Source organism: Monodon monoceros, unplaced genomic scaffold (genome assembly GCF_005190385.1).
Source record: "Monodon monoceros isolate NGI ecotype Baffin Bay Population unplaced genomic scaffold, NGI_Narwhal_1 Super_Scaffold_11, whole genome shotgun sequence".
In the NCBI taxonomy this organism is placed as follows: domain Eukaryota; kingdom Metazoa; phylum Chordata; class Mammalia; order Artiodactyla; family Monodontidae; genus Monodon; species Monodon monoceros.
In genome coordinates, this window is record NW_021703767.1 from 129,919,754 (window position 1) to 129,936,215 (window position 16,462).

The following is a 16,462-nucleotide window of genomic DNA, read 5'->3' on the forward strand; positions in this document are numbered from 1 at the left end:
AGATATCAATTACAGGAAAAGATCTGTAAAAAATACAAACACATGGAGGCTAAACAATACACTACTTAATAACAAAGTGGTCACTGAAGAAATCAAAGAGGAAATCAAAAAATACCTAGAAACAAATGACACTGGAGACACGATGACCCAAACCTATGGGATGCAGCAAAAGCAGTTCTCTTAGAAGTTTATAGCAATACAATCTTACCTTAAGAAACAGGAAACATCTCGAATAAACAGCCTAACCTTGCACCTAAAGCAATTAGAGAAAGAAGAACAACAACAAAAAAAAAACCAAAGTTAGCAGAAGGAAAGAAATCGTAAAGATTAGATCAGAAATAAATGAAAAAGAAATGAAGGAAACGATAGGAAAGATAAATAAAACTCAAAGCTGCTTCTTTGAGAAGATAAACAAAATTGATAAACCATTAGCCAGACTCATCAAGAAAAAAAGGGAGAAGACTCAAGTATATAGAATTAGAAATTAAAAAGGAGAAGTAAAAACTGACACTGCAGAAATACAAGAGATCATGTGAGATAACTACAAGCCACTCTATGCCAATAAGGTAGACAACCTGGAAGAAATGGACAAATTCTTAGAAATGCACAACCTGCCAAAATTGCATCATGAAGAAATAGAAAATATGAACAGACCAATCACAAGCACTGCAATTGAAACTGTGATTAAAAATCTTCCAACAAACAAAAGCCCAGGACCAGATGGCTTCACAGGCAAATTCTATCAAGCATTTAGAGAAGAGCTAACACCTATCCTTCTCAAAAGCCTTCCAAAATATAGAAGAGGGAGGAACACTCCCAAACTCATTCTACGAGGCCACCATCACCCTGATACCAAAACTAGACAAGGATGTCACAAAGAAAGAAAACTACTGGCCAATATCACTGATGAACATAGACGCAAAAATCCTCAACAAAATACTAGCAAACAGAATCCAACAGCACATGAAAAGGATGATACACCATGATCAAGTGGGGTTTATTCCAGGAATGCAAGGATTCTTCAATATACGCAAATCAATCAATGTGATACACCATATTAACAAATTGAAGGAGAAAAACCATATGGTCATCTCATAGATGCAGAGAAAGCTTTCGACAAAATTCAACACCCATTTATGATAAAAACCCTGCAGAAAGTAGGCATAGAGGGAACTTTCCTCAACATAATAAAGGCCTTATATGACAAACCCACAGCCAACATCGTCCTCAATGATGAGAAACTGAAAGCACTTCCACTAAGATCAGGAAAAAGAGAAGGTTGCCCACTCTCACCACTCTTATTCAACATAGTTTTGGAAGTTTTAGCCACAGCAATCAGAGAAGAAAAGGAAATAAAAGGAGTCCAAATCAGAAAAGAAGAAGTAAAGCTGTCACTGTTTGCAGATGACATGATACTATACATAGAGAATCCTAAAGATGCTACCACAAAACTACTAGAGCTAATCAATGAATTTGGTAAAGTAGCAGGATACAAAATTAATGCACAGAAATCTCTTGCATTCCTATACACTAATGATGAAAAATATGAAAGAAAATTTAAGGAGACACTCCCGTTTACCATTGCAACAAAAAGAATAAAATATCTAGGAATAAACCTACCTAAGGAGACAAAAGACCTTTATGCAGAAAACTATAAGACACTAATGAAAGAAATTAAAGATGTTACAAACAGATGGAGAGATATACCATGTTCTTGCTTTGGAAGAATCAACAATGTGAAAATGGCTATACTACCCAAAGCAATCTACAGATTCAGTGCAATCCCTATCAAACTACCAATGGCATTTTTCAGAGAACTAGAACAAAATATTTCACAATTTGTATGGAAACACAAAAGACCTCGAATGGCCAAAGTAATCTTGCAAAAGAAAAACAGAGCTGGAGCAATCAGAGTCCTGGACTTCAGACTATCCTACAAAGCTACAGTAATCAAGACAGTATGGTACTGGCACAAAAAGATAAATATAGATCAATGGAACAGGATAGAAAGCCCAGAGATAAACCCATGTCCATATGGTCACCTTATTTTTGATAAAGGAGGCAAGGATATACAATGGAGAAAGGCATTCTCTTCAATAATTGGTGCTGGGAAAACTGGACAGCTACATGTAAAAGAATGAAATTAGAACACTCCCTAACACCATACACAACAATAAACATTGTACTTTTTTGATTGCACATTTAATGTTTGGGGAGAGTAGTCTATACTTTTGCAACCTTGGTTCTTTGATTCTACTATGCTTTCTGAATAGAATACCAAAGCAAACACAAAGCTATTTTATAAGCAAAAGGTAAGGAAAGAAAAAATAAATACGAGATGAAGTCTGCACTGATGTCAGCAAAAATTTTTAATACAGCGGAGAGCTGCATAACACCTTGGATTTTCTGAAATTTCCTGCACTTGTTCACTCTTATTACCTGGCTAAATTTCTCCATTGGAAGGAAAGCCAATAGGCTGCTCTTCTTAAATCCTGTTAAATAGTTCAGCAGACACAGAAGTGTCCTTAGAACCATCTCAGACTTTAGTCATCTTTGAGATGGGATTCCAGGAAAATGAGGGAGGCTTCTAAAACCTGGATGGTGTCTCTGGTGTCTGAATAAAACTTATCTTTTGTCTCCCTGAACTGGTGAGAAATTGAAATCTCAGTAGAACAGGCTATGGCAAACAGAGGGACAATGGTGTGGTGAATCTTAAGAAACTATTTTGGTCAGGTAAGGAATTATTGTTATGAATAGTCACCTCATGGCTGGAAGAAAGGCTGCATACTCTCTGATGAGCACGTACAGTTACTAGCCACTAGGGGTGACTTGATCAGGAATTGTCGAGGCTAATCATTAGTGCTTCTGTTTCTACAATCAAAACACTTTTTACACTTTTTGGATCCCAGATCTGAGTAACTAAAGTTATTATATGGTTTCATTGAATTATAAAGCCCACATTATTTAGTTTCCAGGGTTTCTCAACCTCAGCACTGTTGACATTTTGGCTGTGGGGGCTGTCCTGTGCATTGTAGGATGTTTAGCAGCATCCAAGGTCCCATAGATGCCAGTAGCATTCCCCAGTTGTGACAATCGAAAAGTCTCCAGACATTGCCAAATGTCCCCTAGGGGGCAAAACCACCCCTAGTTGAGAGCCACTGAGTTGGCCAAACAGAAGTTGAATGAGAGACATTGTAGTAAAATAATTTACAACACTTCCTACCAGCCTATAACCACAATAACCCCTCAATACTTTTTGAAGGCTTGCTTTGTCCTAGAAGCTGTGCTAAGTGCTTTTCATACATTTAATCCTCTTATCAATTATACAAAGCAGTTAGTATCATTATCTTCATTTCACAAGCCAGGAAACTGACTTTAGTTAAGTGACCTGCCCAAGGTCAAACAGTATATAAGTGGTAGAGCAGAGGTGAAAACACAGGTTGTGTGAATCCAACACCATCTTCTGAACCCATGCAGAGGCTCACTTCTCTCTGCTCAAACATACCCCTCAGTGTCCCACCAGTGGACGATCTGGAATCTGGGGCTTTTTTATGAACTAAGATTGGAAGCTGTGTGTGTGTGTGTGTGTGTGTGTGTGTGTGTGTGGCGGGGGGAGGGTTATGTTGCATCAGAGGAAACCAAAACCTTGATGTAAGAAGCATCCCCAAATATTATTTAAAAGATAAAACTGAGGTTATGCAACTAAATGACAGCATGGCCTGGGGAGAAAAACAAGTGCTGTCCCCTTAGAGGAATGTTTTAAAGAGCAGAGCTGGAACAAAACCATGGGACATGGGCAAGCTTTCCTGCTCTGTTTTTACAGGTCATTTCCATAGGTTTTCATGGTTTCTGAGGTAGTGGCTCAAACATGCTATGAACTCTATGGAAGGGGTGTTCCACAGAAACACTTAATGAACCATCTCCCACCTCCAGTGCTAGAAATCAAAATGTGTGTGTGTGCTCACACACCTGTGCCTTCAAGCACACGTAGGTAGTATTCTTGAGCTTCTGAAATATCTCCAGTTTACCTGGAGCCTTTGGACTATGCCCAGGCATTTTTTTAAGTCTGTGCAGGGCAATCTTCTTAACTGCTTTCCTGCCATATTTATAACCTCTGTTCTCAGTCCAGCAATCACACTCCAACAAATCCTTTAGAAATCTAAGACTATATTATTAGCAGTAAGACTATTTGCAGTACTGGTGGTAATTGCAAAAGGAAGATATCCAAAATAATAACAACCTCTTATGTTTGTGCTACCCTTCATGGTTTTGTACAACCTGCCATCTCTTTTAATTCTTACAACTCTGTGAGGACAGGTCAGCACTATTGCTGCACTGAAAAAATAAGGAAACGGAGGCTCAGAGAGAGAGAGTTAGCCGTGCCGATCTCCTACTTCCCATTAATGCTAGCCCATTGTTTTCCCCACCACATCACATTCACTTCACCCTTTTAAATCACAGGTAACTTTTTAGAAAAAACCAGGGTTTGGTACCCATGTGACTGATCCTGCTCCCTCGAGCTTGCTAACCAGCTTTGGTGCACTGTGTAGGATGTGGAGACCCTGATGACTGCAGGACATTATGTCCAGTCCCCCTTCCCTGGCAGCAGTCAAGTGCTCTTTTTAAAATGTTAATCAGAATAGTCTCTTGATTGCTTAGAACTCTCTAATGTTCTCTCATTCTTTTACATTTTTCTTTTGCAGAAAATTAGAAAGATATAAAAAAATAGAGATTTTTATAATGAGCCCCTACGAGTTCACCATTTGCTCCAACAATGATCAACTCATGTGTGACCAGTCTTGTTTAATTTATTCCCTCTCACTGTCAGATATTATATCATTTCCCATTACTCTTTGCATAAAATCCAAAGTCCTTACAGTGGCTCACTAGACCCTACCTAATATAGCCCTGCCCAACCACCATGTTCTCCCCTTACAATCTTGCTAAGCATGCTTAGCCAAAGGACCCTCTGCTGTTCTATCCAATACATTGTGTTCCAGCCTCAGGGCCTTCATGTTCCATATGCCTGGGATGTCCTGCTTCTGCATCTCCTGGCACTTTCACTCGGTCACTGAATTCAGGTCTGTCCTGAAAAGGCAACCTCTGCAGAGACGCGTCTCATGAATCAAGTAATGCCTGCTCCATCTCTTTCTCATCATGTGGTTTCATTATTTTTCCTTGATATTTTCTTGTTTTTTTTTTAAATTGTGTGTGTGCATGTGCTTTTAAGTATCTGGCTTCCTCTCCCCATAAACTTCTTTTTTTTTTTTTTGGCGGTACGCGGGCCTCTCACTGTTGTGGCCTCTCCCATTGCGGAGCACAGGCTCCGGACGCGCAGGCTCAGCGGCCATGGCTCACAGGCCCAGCCGCTCTGCGGCATGTGGGATCTTCCCAGACCGGGGCACGAACCCGTGTCCCCTGCATCGGCAGGCAGACTCTCAACCACTGCGCCACCAGGGAAGCCCCCCATAAACTTCTTGAAAGCAGAATCTTTGCTGTCATGGACACCGCTTTATCCCCAAAACAGTGTCAGACACACAGTAAGTACACACACAATGTGCTTTGTTTTAATGAATGAATCAATCTTGGGTTGGGTCCAGCTACCTCTAGGTACATAATGGCTTTCTTTCCAATCTTCTCATTTCACAAGGGCTTTGAGTTTTCATCCCTACTTATCATCAAGGTGTGCTGTGTGTGCTCTTTTTTTCCTCCTTTATTTCACTCTCTTATCTTTCCCCTTATCCCCTGCATTTGTGACTTTGCTTCTAGAACAATGAGTCTGCTTCTAGATTAGATGGGAGTCCAATAAACCATCATGGTGTCCTTCCAGGTTTGGAATTCAAGACACATCACACAACTTTGGGATGATTCTGGAAATTCTAAAAGGGACCTTCGCTCATGGCATTAAACTCCACTCCTTATTTTGTTAGGTATGCTCATGAAAAATCTCTTGATGCACAAACCTTGCCATGAATTAAAGTTTATTTTATTTTCTTCTTTTAGGAACTGAGAAATAACTCTGTTAGTAAAGAGAATTAAAAAGTGAAAGAGTTGGGTAGAAATGAATGAGTCAAGTAAATGAATGCCACTTCAGAGGTAAGAAGGGACGCTGACTAGCTGTGAAAGGACTCAGGGTAGGAATATGCCCTGCACTCACCATGAGGAAGGCTGAAAGGCCTGGCACGCTAATGAGAGGTATCCAGGGCATAGGAGAATACAGAGGCCTGCAGGAGGGGGAGGGATGAAACTATGTGTTATATTGAGTGGAACTGCATGATGTCTCAGAAAAGCTCTGGGCTTGAGTCGGTTAGACCTGAGACCAACACCTTGCCAGATGATCCTGGGAAAATGATTTAACTTAAACTTTTGCATGTCTCGACTTCCCTCACTGTAAAATGAGAAAATCATTATCTCCTATGCAGGAGGATCACGAGAATTAAATGTGTAATATATGCAAAGCCATCATCATAGTACTGAACACATAGGATGCACTCAGTACGTGAGATTTGTTATGTGTGTTACTATTTTTTTTTTTTTTTTTTTTGGCGATACGCAGACCTCTCACTGTTGTGACCTCTCCCGTTGTGGAGCACAGGCTCCGGATGCGCAGGCTCAGCGGCCACGGCTCACAGGCCCAGCCGCTCCACGGCACGTGGGATCATCCCGGACCAGGGCACGAACCCGTGTCCCCTGCATCGGCAGGCGGACTCTCAACCACTGTGCCACCAGGGAAGCCCCTGTTACTATAATTTTGGTTGTTGTTATTATAAATATTATTCAGGCCTTAACTTAGATACTTGTTGTATTCCTTTCCTGCTGCCAAAAATGGGCAGCATATTAGGGCAAATAAGAACTGCCCGTTGAGCAAAGGGAAATATTTCTCCTTCAGGAAATATTTCTATTAATTTCTAATCATCTCTCCCCCAGTTTTATTTCCCTGACTGAAAAGAAAAACTAATTCTTCCTTTGGATTTAGGGTGCTTTGAAAGCTTTCAAGAGCCCATGGTGGCAAGCTGGCTGACTGAAATGACATGAGCCCAATATAATGTCCCTGATCAGTTCACCACATTGAAAATTTGCAAAATGCATTGGCATAAAAGCAGGAGAAGCCTGTGAATGTAAACTTAAGTGACCTTCTACTTGTCCCAGTAGCAACCCTCAGTGCACAGTGGTCTGTCCAGCAAATGTCTCTGAAAAACCTGTAGGTCCCTATGGATGGCTTCACTGCTCTTTGGCCCTGGCGATTAGGGAGCCACAATGCAGGGGAGAGAGATGGAAGGGCTGTTCGTGAGCTGAGGCAAGAACCCTGGTTTTTGTTTTCCAGGGAAGAGTTTTATCTGGTACGGCTTCTATAAGCCAGTCCACAAGTTGGAGATGTGCCACCAGAGAGTTACAGCACCCAGTATACCACAGCTCCTTTCCATTACTATTATGTAATAACAAGACAATGTCACATGCCTTACCGGGTCATTAGGAGGATTCAAAATACAAAATACAAAGAGCCTGGCATCTAGTGGATGCTTACAGTATGGTAGCTGTAACTGTAATTCTTATTTTAATAGAAGTGAAAAAGAGGTTTATAGGACTTGAGAAGTTTCTGTCTGTGTTAAAGGTACTGTTCAAACAACAATGAAGATGAAGACAAATAAAAGGGCAATCAATAATCTATTCTAGCCAAAAGTTAAGAAGGACCAGTAAATCAACCAATTAGTAAGTCAAACAATGGTTGAAATGAATAAAATCTGTTTAACTTCTTGTCACATTTTAAATATATATATTTTTCCAGTTTTTATTGTGCCAGGGGCCAAAAGCTGGGAAGAAAACTCATCAATTTTAAACGAAAAAAGACATGAAAATACTTCATCCTTTGAGAATAAATAGAAAAAATTGACATTTTAATTAACTGGTTATGTGAACATTATAAACAATACACGAGATAATTGTGTGACTGTATATGGTCAACACAACACAATGGTTACAATGTTTTAGGCATTTACCATATAGGTTTCTAAGTACTTTTGTGTATTAAATCAGATAATCCCCACAATAACTCCATGAAGCACTATTATCCCCATTTTACTGATGAGGAAACTCAGACACAGGTAGGTTAAGTTACTCTTCCAAAGTCACACAGCTTGGAAAAGGTTGAGCTGGCATTCAAACCCTGGTGGTCTGATTCATGAACCTGTACTTTTAACCACTGTGCTGTATGGTGTTGTGTAATACATAATATTATAAATTTCTTTGGTATTTATATCCCTTATTTCATTTCTTCTTCTTCTTCTTCTTCTTTTTTTTTTTTTGGTGGTGCCACGTGCCTCGGAGGATCTTAGTTCTTCAACCAGGGAATGAACCCTAGGGCCCCAGCAGAGAAAGTACTGAGTACCAACCACTGGACCCCCAGGGAATTCCCTCTCATATTTCTTTTTAAGAAGTTCAAATGTTTAATGCCTTTCATGTACCCTATCTCATGGTTTCATCATTTTTCCAACAGAAAACAGGGTTATTTTGACTTCTTTCTCTTCCTTAATATCCACAGTCAACCCACAGGGATTCCTCTGCCCTCACAATTTTTAAAAGAAAGTCTTTTTTTCTTTTCCAATTCTACTGCTTTCTGATCCAACTCAGGTCTTCACTGTGCTTTTCCTGACCTGTGGTAGTATCCCCTCTCTATTCTCCCCTCCAGCTTCTCCCCTCTTCAAGCCGTACTTACATGCAGATGTGTGTCTCCCCCAAGACAAAATACATTAGAATTCACAAGTGGGGGAGACTTGAGTACAAACAAGGTAAGCTGTTAGCCTGTGGTTCTAGAGGACATGATAACTATCTAATACCTTAAGTTTTCTTTGCTGAAAAATAATGAAGGATCAACTAGAACCTTAAGGACATTAAGTAAAATAAGCCAGTCACAAAAAGACAAGTACTGTATGATTCCACTTACACAAGGTATGTGAAGTAGTCAAATTCATAGAGTCAGGAAGTAGAACGGTGATTGTGGGGTCTGAGCGGGAGGAGGCTGGGGAATTGCTGTTTAATAGATATGAAGTTTCAGTTTTGCAAGATGAAGGGAATTCTGGAGATGGATAGTTTTAATGGTAGCACAACAATGTGAATACACCTAATGCAATTGAACTGTACACTTAAAATGGTTAAAATGGAAAATTTTATGGCCTGCGTATTTTACCACCATTTTAAAAATGTATAATTAAGTCTCACCTAGATTTTATCCAAAAAGTTGGAAAGTTTCTGTTTTAGACTGGTGACTAACAGCAGCACCTTACATTTGTATCATGGTTCACACTTACATATGTATATCATGCCATTTGAACCTAAAGACAACTTTGTGAAATAGAAATTATAGTTATGATCATTATCGCCAACTTTAAGTTTAGGAAATTTGAGGCTCAGATGGATTAAGTGACCTGTTCTCAATCCTATACCTGGTAAATGATGCTAGAACTTGAATTAATGAAAGTTCAATATTTTCCTAGGTATGGCTTTGAACTTTTATTTTAACACATAGCATTAGAAAATCGGTAACAGTATTAGACTGCCAGCTTGAGCAGTAAATTGTCATTCTGTTGCTTTCCTTGGAGGATTGAGGGAAAACCCAGAAGGTCTGCCATCCCTGAAAGTGTGTGGTGGCCAGAACCACTTTTTACCTAACCACAGTATGGAAGTTACCCATCCCAGTATAGAGATGATGTGCTGAAGATTTGGAGGCTATTTGCCTCAAGGATATTCTATTACTTGAGCAGAAATTTTGCATGGTTAACCACGAAGAATGAAACTTTGTGACTTATCATCCCTTTCTTTGTAAAACCCAGGTAGAATGAGAAGGAATTATTCTCTTTGAGATCACCTGAACTTGTGGTTTTTCCTGGCTTAGGCGAGAGAGAATGCTTTAAAATGGCATTTCCCCATTTATGGGTGGAATAATGATGTATGGGATTACTTTTTAAAAGTCCATTAAGAGTGCATCAGCATGTAGATGAAACAAGGTTGGCCATGAGTGATAATTACTGAAGCTGGTTGATGGGTACCTTGAGACTCACCATACTTATTATTCTCTCTATAAAGTATAAAACAGCAATTCTCTAAGGGTTTTCTATGAGACGTTATGGAAAAAAAGAGGAGGTGTAGTCTGTAGTCAAAATTTAGGAAATATAATTTACTAGATCCTTTCCTTGAAAGCCACAGTAAATATTAGACTATTAAAGACTCTGAAAAGTTCTGCCTTTAAGAGACCTTTAAAAACATTTTAACCCACGTTTTCTTCTCCAATCTGATTTGACAATTGAAACACCTGTTAACAACTTGTCAAACTAGCATTACAATGGATGCACACTGGTGAACCTCTTTCAAAAGAGCATGTGGTGACTCTGTTCATGAGAGAGAACAAGAACCAGAGAGTTTCCTGCTCTTTCTGCCAAGAACAGTTTTTCAGAACCGGGGAAGCTTTGTTTTCTTTTTTGTATCACGGTAGAAAAGCAAAGAAACCGCTTGCTGACTATGAGTGAAGCCAATACACAGGATGGAGAAGCCTCAGCTTCATGTGCTGGGTTAGGCACACGCAGCAGGAACAGAATGTGTCTAGTGATTAAGGGCAGGCTTCTGGGATCATACAGCCTGGGTTCAAATCCTAGCTGTGTGACCATGAGCAAGTTGCTTAATCTCTTTGTGCCTCAATTCCTTCATCTATAAAACAGGGTTAATAGGGTTAATAAGGTTTTTACAAAAATGTTATAGAATGGTTTCCAGATTTAGCAAACAAAAATGCAGCATGCTCAAATGTTGCATGGAAACATACACATACTAAAAATTTATTTGCTGTTTATCTGAAGTTCAAATTTAACTGGGCATCCTGTGTTTTCTGGTAACCTTATTTTATAGGGCTGTTGGGAGGATAATGTAACATAATCTATTGAAATTTCAGAACAGTGCCTGGCACATAGTAAAAAATTAAGTAACTATTGGTTATTGTCATTAATATTATCACTTTAATCAGAGGTACTTTCTTACATTCTTTTTCTCCTAATAATTTTCTAGGGAATTTCCTCGGTATATAATTGAACCATTTAGTCAGATATTCTCTTTAATCAGTTAAAAGAAGACAGTGGTATCTTCCAGCCAAGAAAGATGTATTAAGTTGCCCTTAATCTACCACTAATGGAAGAAATTTGAGGTAGGAAAAATTGTTAACATTAGTCATGTGTGGTAATTGTTAAATTTTTTTAGCTCCTAGAGAGTTACCTTTGTAAGGTTTTTCTTAGGTATTAACAACTTTGTATTAAACTTGTAGTCCCTGAGCACATGCTAACTGAGAGTGTAGATGGAGAAAGGAAACCCACAACAGTTTGGTAGCTAAGGGAAGTCAGCCTGATGTTGTAAAACATGGAGGAAAGAATGGACCAGATGCTGTTAGCTGAGATTTCACTGTAATATCCCAAAAAGGATTTCCCCTCAACCAGCTTGTCATGGTGTTGACAGTACAATTCCTGCAGAGTCCCTACACTTGCTTAGTGCACGTTTGCAAGGAATACACTGGTATAAGTAAAAGTCTAACTCACATGGATTTCCCTATATAAAGTACACAGTGTTCTACAGCTTTTTTTTTTTCCAACACAGAAGCCTGACAGCTGGTGAATCATTCATAAATAAATTGATATATTTCTCTGGTCTCTCTCTCTCATTGCTGGTCTCTCTCTTTCTCTCATTGTTGACTCATAGTAAAGATTTATTGGACTAAAAATCATGATTTGCATAAACATATGGTTATGAAATTTTTCTTTAGAAGGTAAAGAAAGGAGTCCTGAGTACAGCAAGCTGAGAAAAATAAGAACTTCGTGTTTAATTTTTAAGTAAAAGTTGACTTTCCTTGAAATTATAGAAATAAATTTTGGATATTCTTTCAGAAAGAAAATGTACTTATCAGCATACTTTCACTCTACCAAATGAAAAAATGTGATGAAGAAAAAGAGATCAAGAAAGCCTGCAAATTTCAAGGAGAGAGTCAGAGGCAGAGACAGTCAGTGAGCAAAACAGAAAAAAGAGAAATAGAGAAACAGAGAGAATCAAAGACCATGCAGAAAGTGAGAGATATAAAGGAATTAATTCCAAGACAGTAAAGTAGTAAATCCCCTTTGCTTTGCAATCTCTCTCCCTATCTATTTTTTAAGGCGATGCCAACAGTATATTTTCTTTCCTTGACAACACACAATAGCTGCCCCATCCCCCCTTTCCTAACTTGTCACACATACCATGGGTTGGGAAAAACATGATTTTAATGGTCAACCAAACCTATGCTTCAGGAAGTCATCCTACAACTCGAGTTTAGTTTTACTTTTATGCTTCAAAGACTGCTTATAAATATATCAGGAAAAAGGGAAGGGGCTACTTAATTTAGAAAATGACTGTTTTTTGGCTTGCCAACACATAATCATTAAATTGAATGAAGCCAGTTTAGCTTCTGGTGCTAAACAGACCTAGAGGAGGTGTCTCCTGGCCTCGAGTAGCTATCAAAAGGAATCTACATTCAAGGCATTGTAAAGTAAGTGAATAGATAAATAACATTCGTAAAGTAAAAATTAACCAAACCAAACGGGCTTTTGTCAGGACATGTTCGCTCTTCATTATGAGGAAGTTGCAAAACTTGCATATTCAGCTTTCTGAGTTTGGTCTTCAGGAGACTACACTAGGGTAAAGTGAAACCTGACACTTGATTTTCAGACCCTGCTGGTAACAATTTTATAGGAAAAGCAATGAGGAAAGTCTACTCACCAATGTCACAAACCTCAGCTCCTTGGCTCCTACACCTCGGTCCAGCCAGAAGGAAAGCAGGAGGCTAAGGCGAAGGCTTGTTGCCCTGGCTACAAGGAGGGTGGCAGCTCTCATTCTGGGGTGAGCTGCTTCTGGCTGGAGTTGGGACGTGCTGCTTCCAGGGCAAAAGCCATTAGAGGGAAGCTATTTAACCAAGGGATTGAAAGGGAATTGGGAGGAGCCAAGACTCGTGAATAGTAAAATCTCCAGGTGGCTTGGGGTGGGGTTTGGCCTGCGTCTGGTCAGATCATTTTTGGACTGGGTGTTAGAGCTTATGGTCTTCTGGATTTAAGTTAGAACACTAAGGCCCAGAAAGGGGAGAGCTGTTACTCAAGGTCACAGAGCACATTACTAGATATTTCTTTTTTAGTTTATCTTTATCCTTTATTTAGATGGAGTCTGATACAATGTTTGTTTTGTGGCTGTCACTTGGGAAAGGGATAGACCCTAACTTTGGAAACCTCAGGCCAGTGATTCCTAATTTTTTTGGCAATCCAGAATTATAGGGAGAGAAGTATGAAAGGAACTGCAGATACTAACATATATTGAGTGTATTCTCCATCCCAAACATAGCGTCCTTTTCTAAACTCTCATGCAGCCTATTTTTAAGTAGAAGAAAAGAGCAACTTTATTTTGAGAATTTTTAGTCACACTTTAAGATATTTGGGGCTCATCTGAAGTATCTCAAAATTAGGATTACAATTACCTTACCTAACCTGACACAGTTAACAAACAACAACAACCACACACTAACCTACAGCCCTGTACTATTAGTCACCAACTCTGGCCGGGAGTCTTACAGTCTGGGCAAGTTACACCCTTGCTTCTCCAGCCGTGATCTAATCAAGGATGTTACAAAAGAGGATAATCCGGACTGAGAGAATTTAGATTTCCATTTTCCCTCCGACCTGTCAGCCCCATATAGGCTAAAACAGGATTTTTTGTGCAAAGCTGCCCATCGGGATGCTCCCACCTCATCAGAAGAGGGAACAACCCATTCTCTGGTACACTGCACTTGGGAGACCTCTGTTGTTATGTGATCACAGGGTGTCCTAGAATGTGGTACGTAGGAGAGCTGTTGCTTTTTCCAGTGTGGGGAAATATGTGTGGAGAAGGAATGCATGTATGGTTGGGGTTTGATATTTAAGGGGACTTGTGACCCTGTATTTACCATCACATTCTCCACCTGCCAGTCCCCACTGTCATTTTTAATGGGTGAGATATTGAGGACATGAGTGTAGGGAAAAGGGGATGAAAACTAAGAGGTTATCCAGGGCAGAGATGAAGTCACCACTTGGATTTCTGTTACATGTACCAGGCAACCTGATAACAGAAGCTCCAACACCTACTTACCATCCACACAGGCTTAGTTCTGAACCATGTGCTTTAAATTGTGTCAGATACTTGATTCTGTGCAATGTCTTATTTTCTCAAGAATCAGCTGGCTCCTTGTTCTATCTTCTTCCTTGTCTCACCCTTTGATTGATACCTGGCAGTATTCTGACTATAGCGTTAGTGCTTCCTGATAATGGTAACCTATCTGTGCCATCTTGTGCTAGGTTGGATAAACCTTACTTCTGACCCAGACCCTACTTTTTCTGTGTCACATCTTCTGAACTTCTTTTAGCCTTCCAAGTATGAACAACAATAACAGCAACAGCTTTTTATAGAGAGTGCCAGAAAAATGTTACTTGAATTGAACACATAAGTGAACGGCTTTTACTTCTACTCTATTTCAGTCATCATCCTAACTTCTACTTTGATCATCAAATTATAAAGGGAGACAGAGATCATTAATGTAGTTCTGAATACCATGAAGTTGAGGCTGAAAAGTCCTCTAAATTCAGATGGATCTCATTTTAGGATCTTCTTTGGTCTCTTGAACCTTGAATTCATAAGGCCTTTGTAAAGACCTAAAATGTCATCGGGAATGAATATATGAATATGATATTATCGAAAGTGAGACTTGAAAAAATATTGGGGTGTACTTATTGACATCCCAATGAACATGGCAATAATTTTAGTGTCAATAAGTAGCAGAACTTACTAGTGAAATCACTTTTGTCCCTTGTGGTACTCCTTCTGTCATATGTAAAGTGTTCAACCTCTAATTGGGCCAGTGTTAGGAAGTTCCATAAGTGGAGCAGGTTGGGCTCATCAGAAAGCAAACTTCCAGGTGGAGATTTGCATGGGGGAAATTTATCAGGGAGTGCTCTCAGGATCAAAAACAGTAGGTGGAGGAGAAATAAACAGGACTGGGAAGAGAGAGAGGGCCTCAGTTGACGCTGCTAGTAATTCTGAAGCTGTGATGGCCTTTTGGAGTTGTCCTGAAGTGGGGAAAGTAGCCAGGCCTTTAATCCCTGCATTAACCAGTCATGGGAGGCAGGCTGTTCCTGGCAGGGAGTGTGACAGTGGGTTAAAATGACTCTCTTCGGGAGGAGATTCTAGATGGCAGAAGAGTAAGACGTGGAGATCAACTTCCTCCCCACAAATACATCAGAAATACATCTACATGTGGAACAACCCCTACAGAACACCTACTGAATGCTGGCATAAGACCTCAGGCCTCCCAAAAGGCAAGAAACTCCCCACGTACCCGGGTAAGGGCAAAAGAAAAAAGAAAAAAACAGAGACAAAAAATAGGGATGGGACCTGCACCAGTGGAGGGAGCTGTGAACGAGGAAAGTTTTCCACACACTAGGAAGCCCCTTCACTGGCAGAGACGGGGGGTGGCGGAGGGGGAAAGCTTTGGAGCCACGGAGGAACAACAGGGGTGTGGAGGGCAAAGCGGAGAGATTCCAGCACAGAGGAATCGGTACCAACCAGCACTCACCAGCCCGAGAGGCTTGTCTGCTCACCCACCGGGGCGGGCGGGGGCTGGGAGCTGAGGCTCAAGCTTTGGTCGGATCCCAGGCAGAGGACTGGGGTTGGCTGCATGAACACAGCCTGAAGGGAGCCAGTGTACCACAGCTAGCCAGGAGGGAGTCCAGGGAAAAGTCTGGAACTGCCTAAGAGGCAAGAGACGTTTTCTTACCTCTTTATTTCATGGTGCGTGAGGAGAGGGAATTAAGGGCACCGCCTAAACGAGCTCCAGAGACAGGCGCAAGCCGGGGCTACCAGCGAGGTCCCCAGAGACGGGCATGAGACACTAAGGCTGCTGCTGCAGCCACCAAGAAGCCTGTGTGCAAGCACAAGTCACTATCCACACCTCCCCTCCCAGCAGCCTGTGCAGCCTGCCACTGCCAGGGTCCCGTGATCGAGGGACAACTTCCCTGGGAGAACACACAGCCCACCTCAGGCTGTTGAAAGGTCATGCTGGCATCTGCCGCCGCAGGCTCGCCCTGCATTCAGTGCCGCTCCCTCCCCTGCCCCACGTCAGAGTGAGCCAGAGACCCCTAATCAGCTGCTTCTTTAACCCCGTCCTGTCTGGACCGGAACAGACACCCTCAGGCGACCTACACTCAGAGGCGGGGCCGAATCCAAAGCTGAACCCCAGGAGCGGAGCGAACAAAGAAGAGAAAGGGAAATCTCTCCCAGCAGCCTCAGCAGCAGCGGATTAAATCTCCACAATCAACTTGATGTACCCTGCATCTGTGGAATACCTGAATAGACAACAAATCATCCCCAGCTGAGGCAGTGGACT

General features: G+C 40.9%; 1 protein-coding gene across 1 annotated transcript in view; it reads right to left on the reverse strand.

Annotated features, from left to right (window-relative positions):
- Positions 1-12,894, reverse strand: part of ACPP (acid phosphatase, prostate) — a 39,108-nt gene extending 26,214 nt beyond the window's left edge. The window contains 1 exon segment of the mRNA XM_029214816.1: positions 12,781-12,894. Within this exon segment, the coding sequence (XP_029070649.1) occupies positions 12,781-12,894 (114 nt within the window).
- Between the last annotated feature and the right edge of the window lie 3,568 nt (positions 12,895-16,462).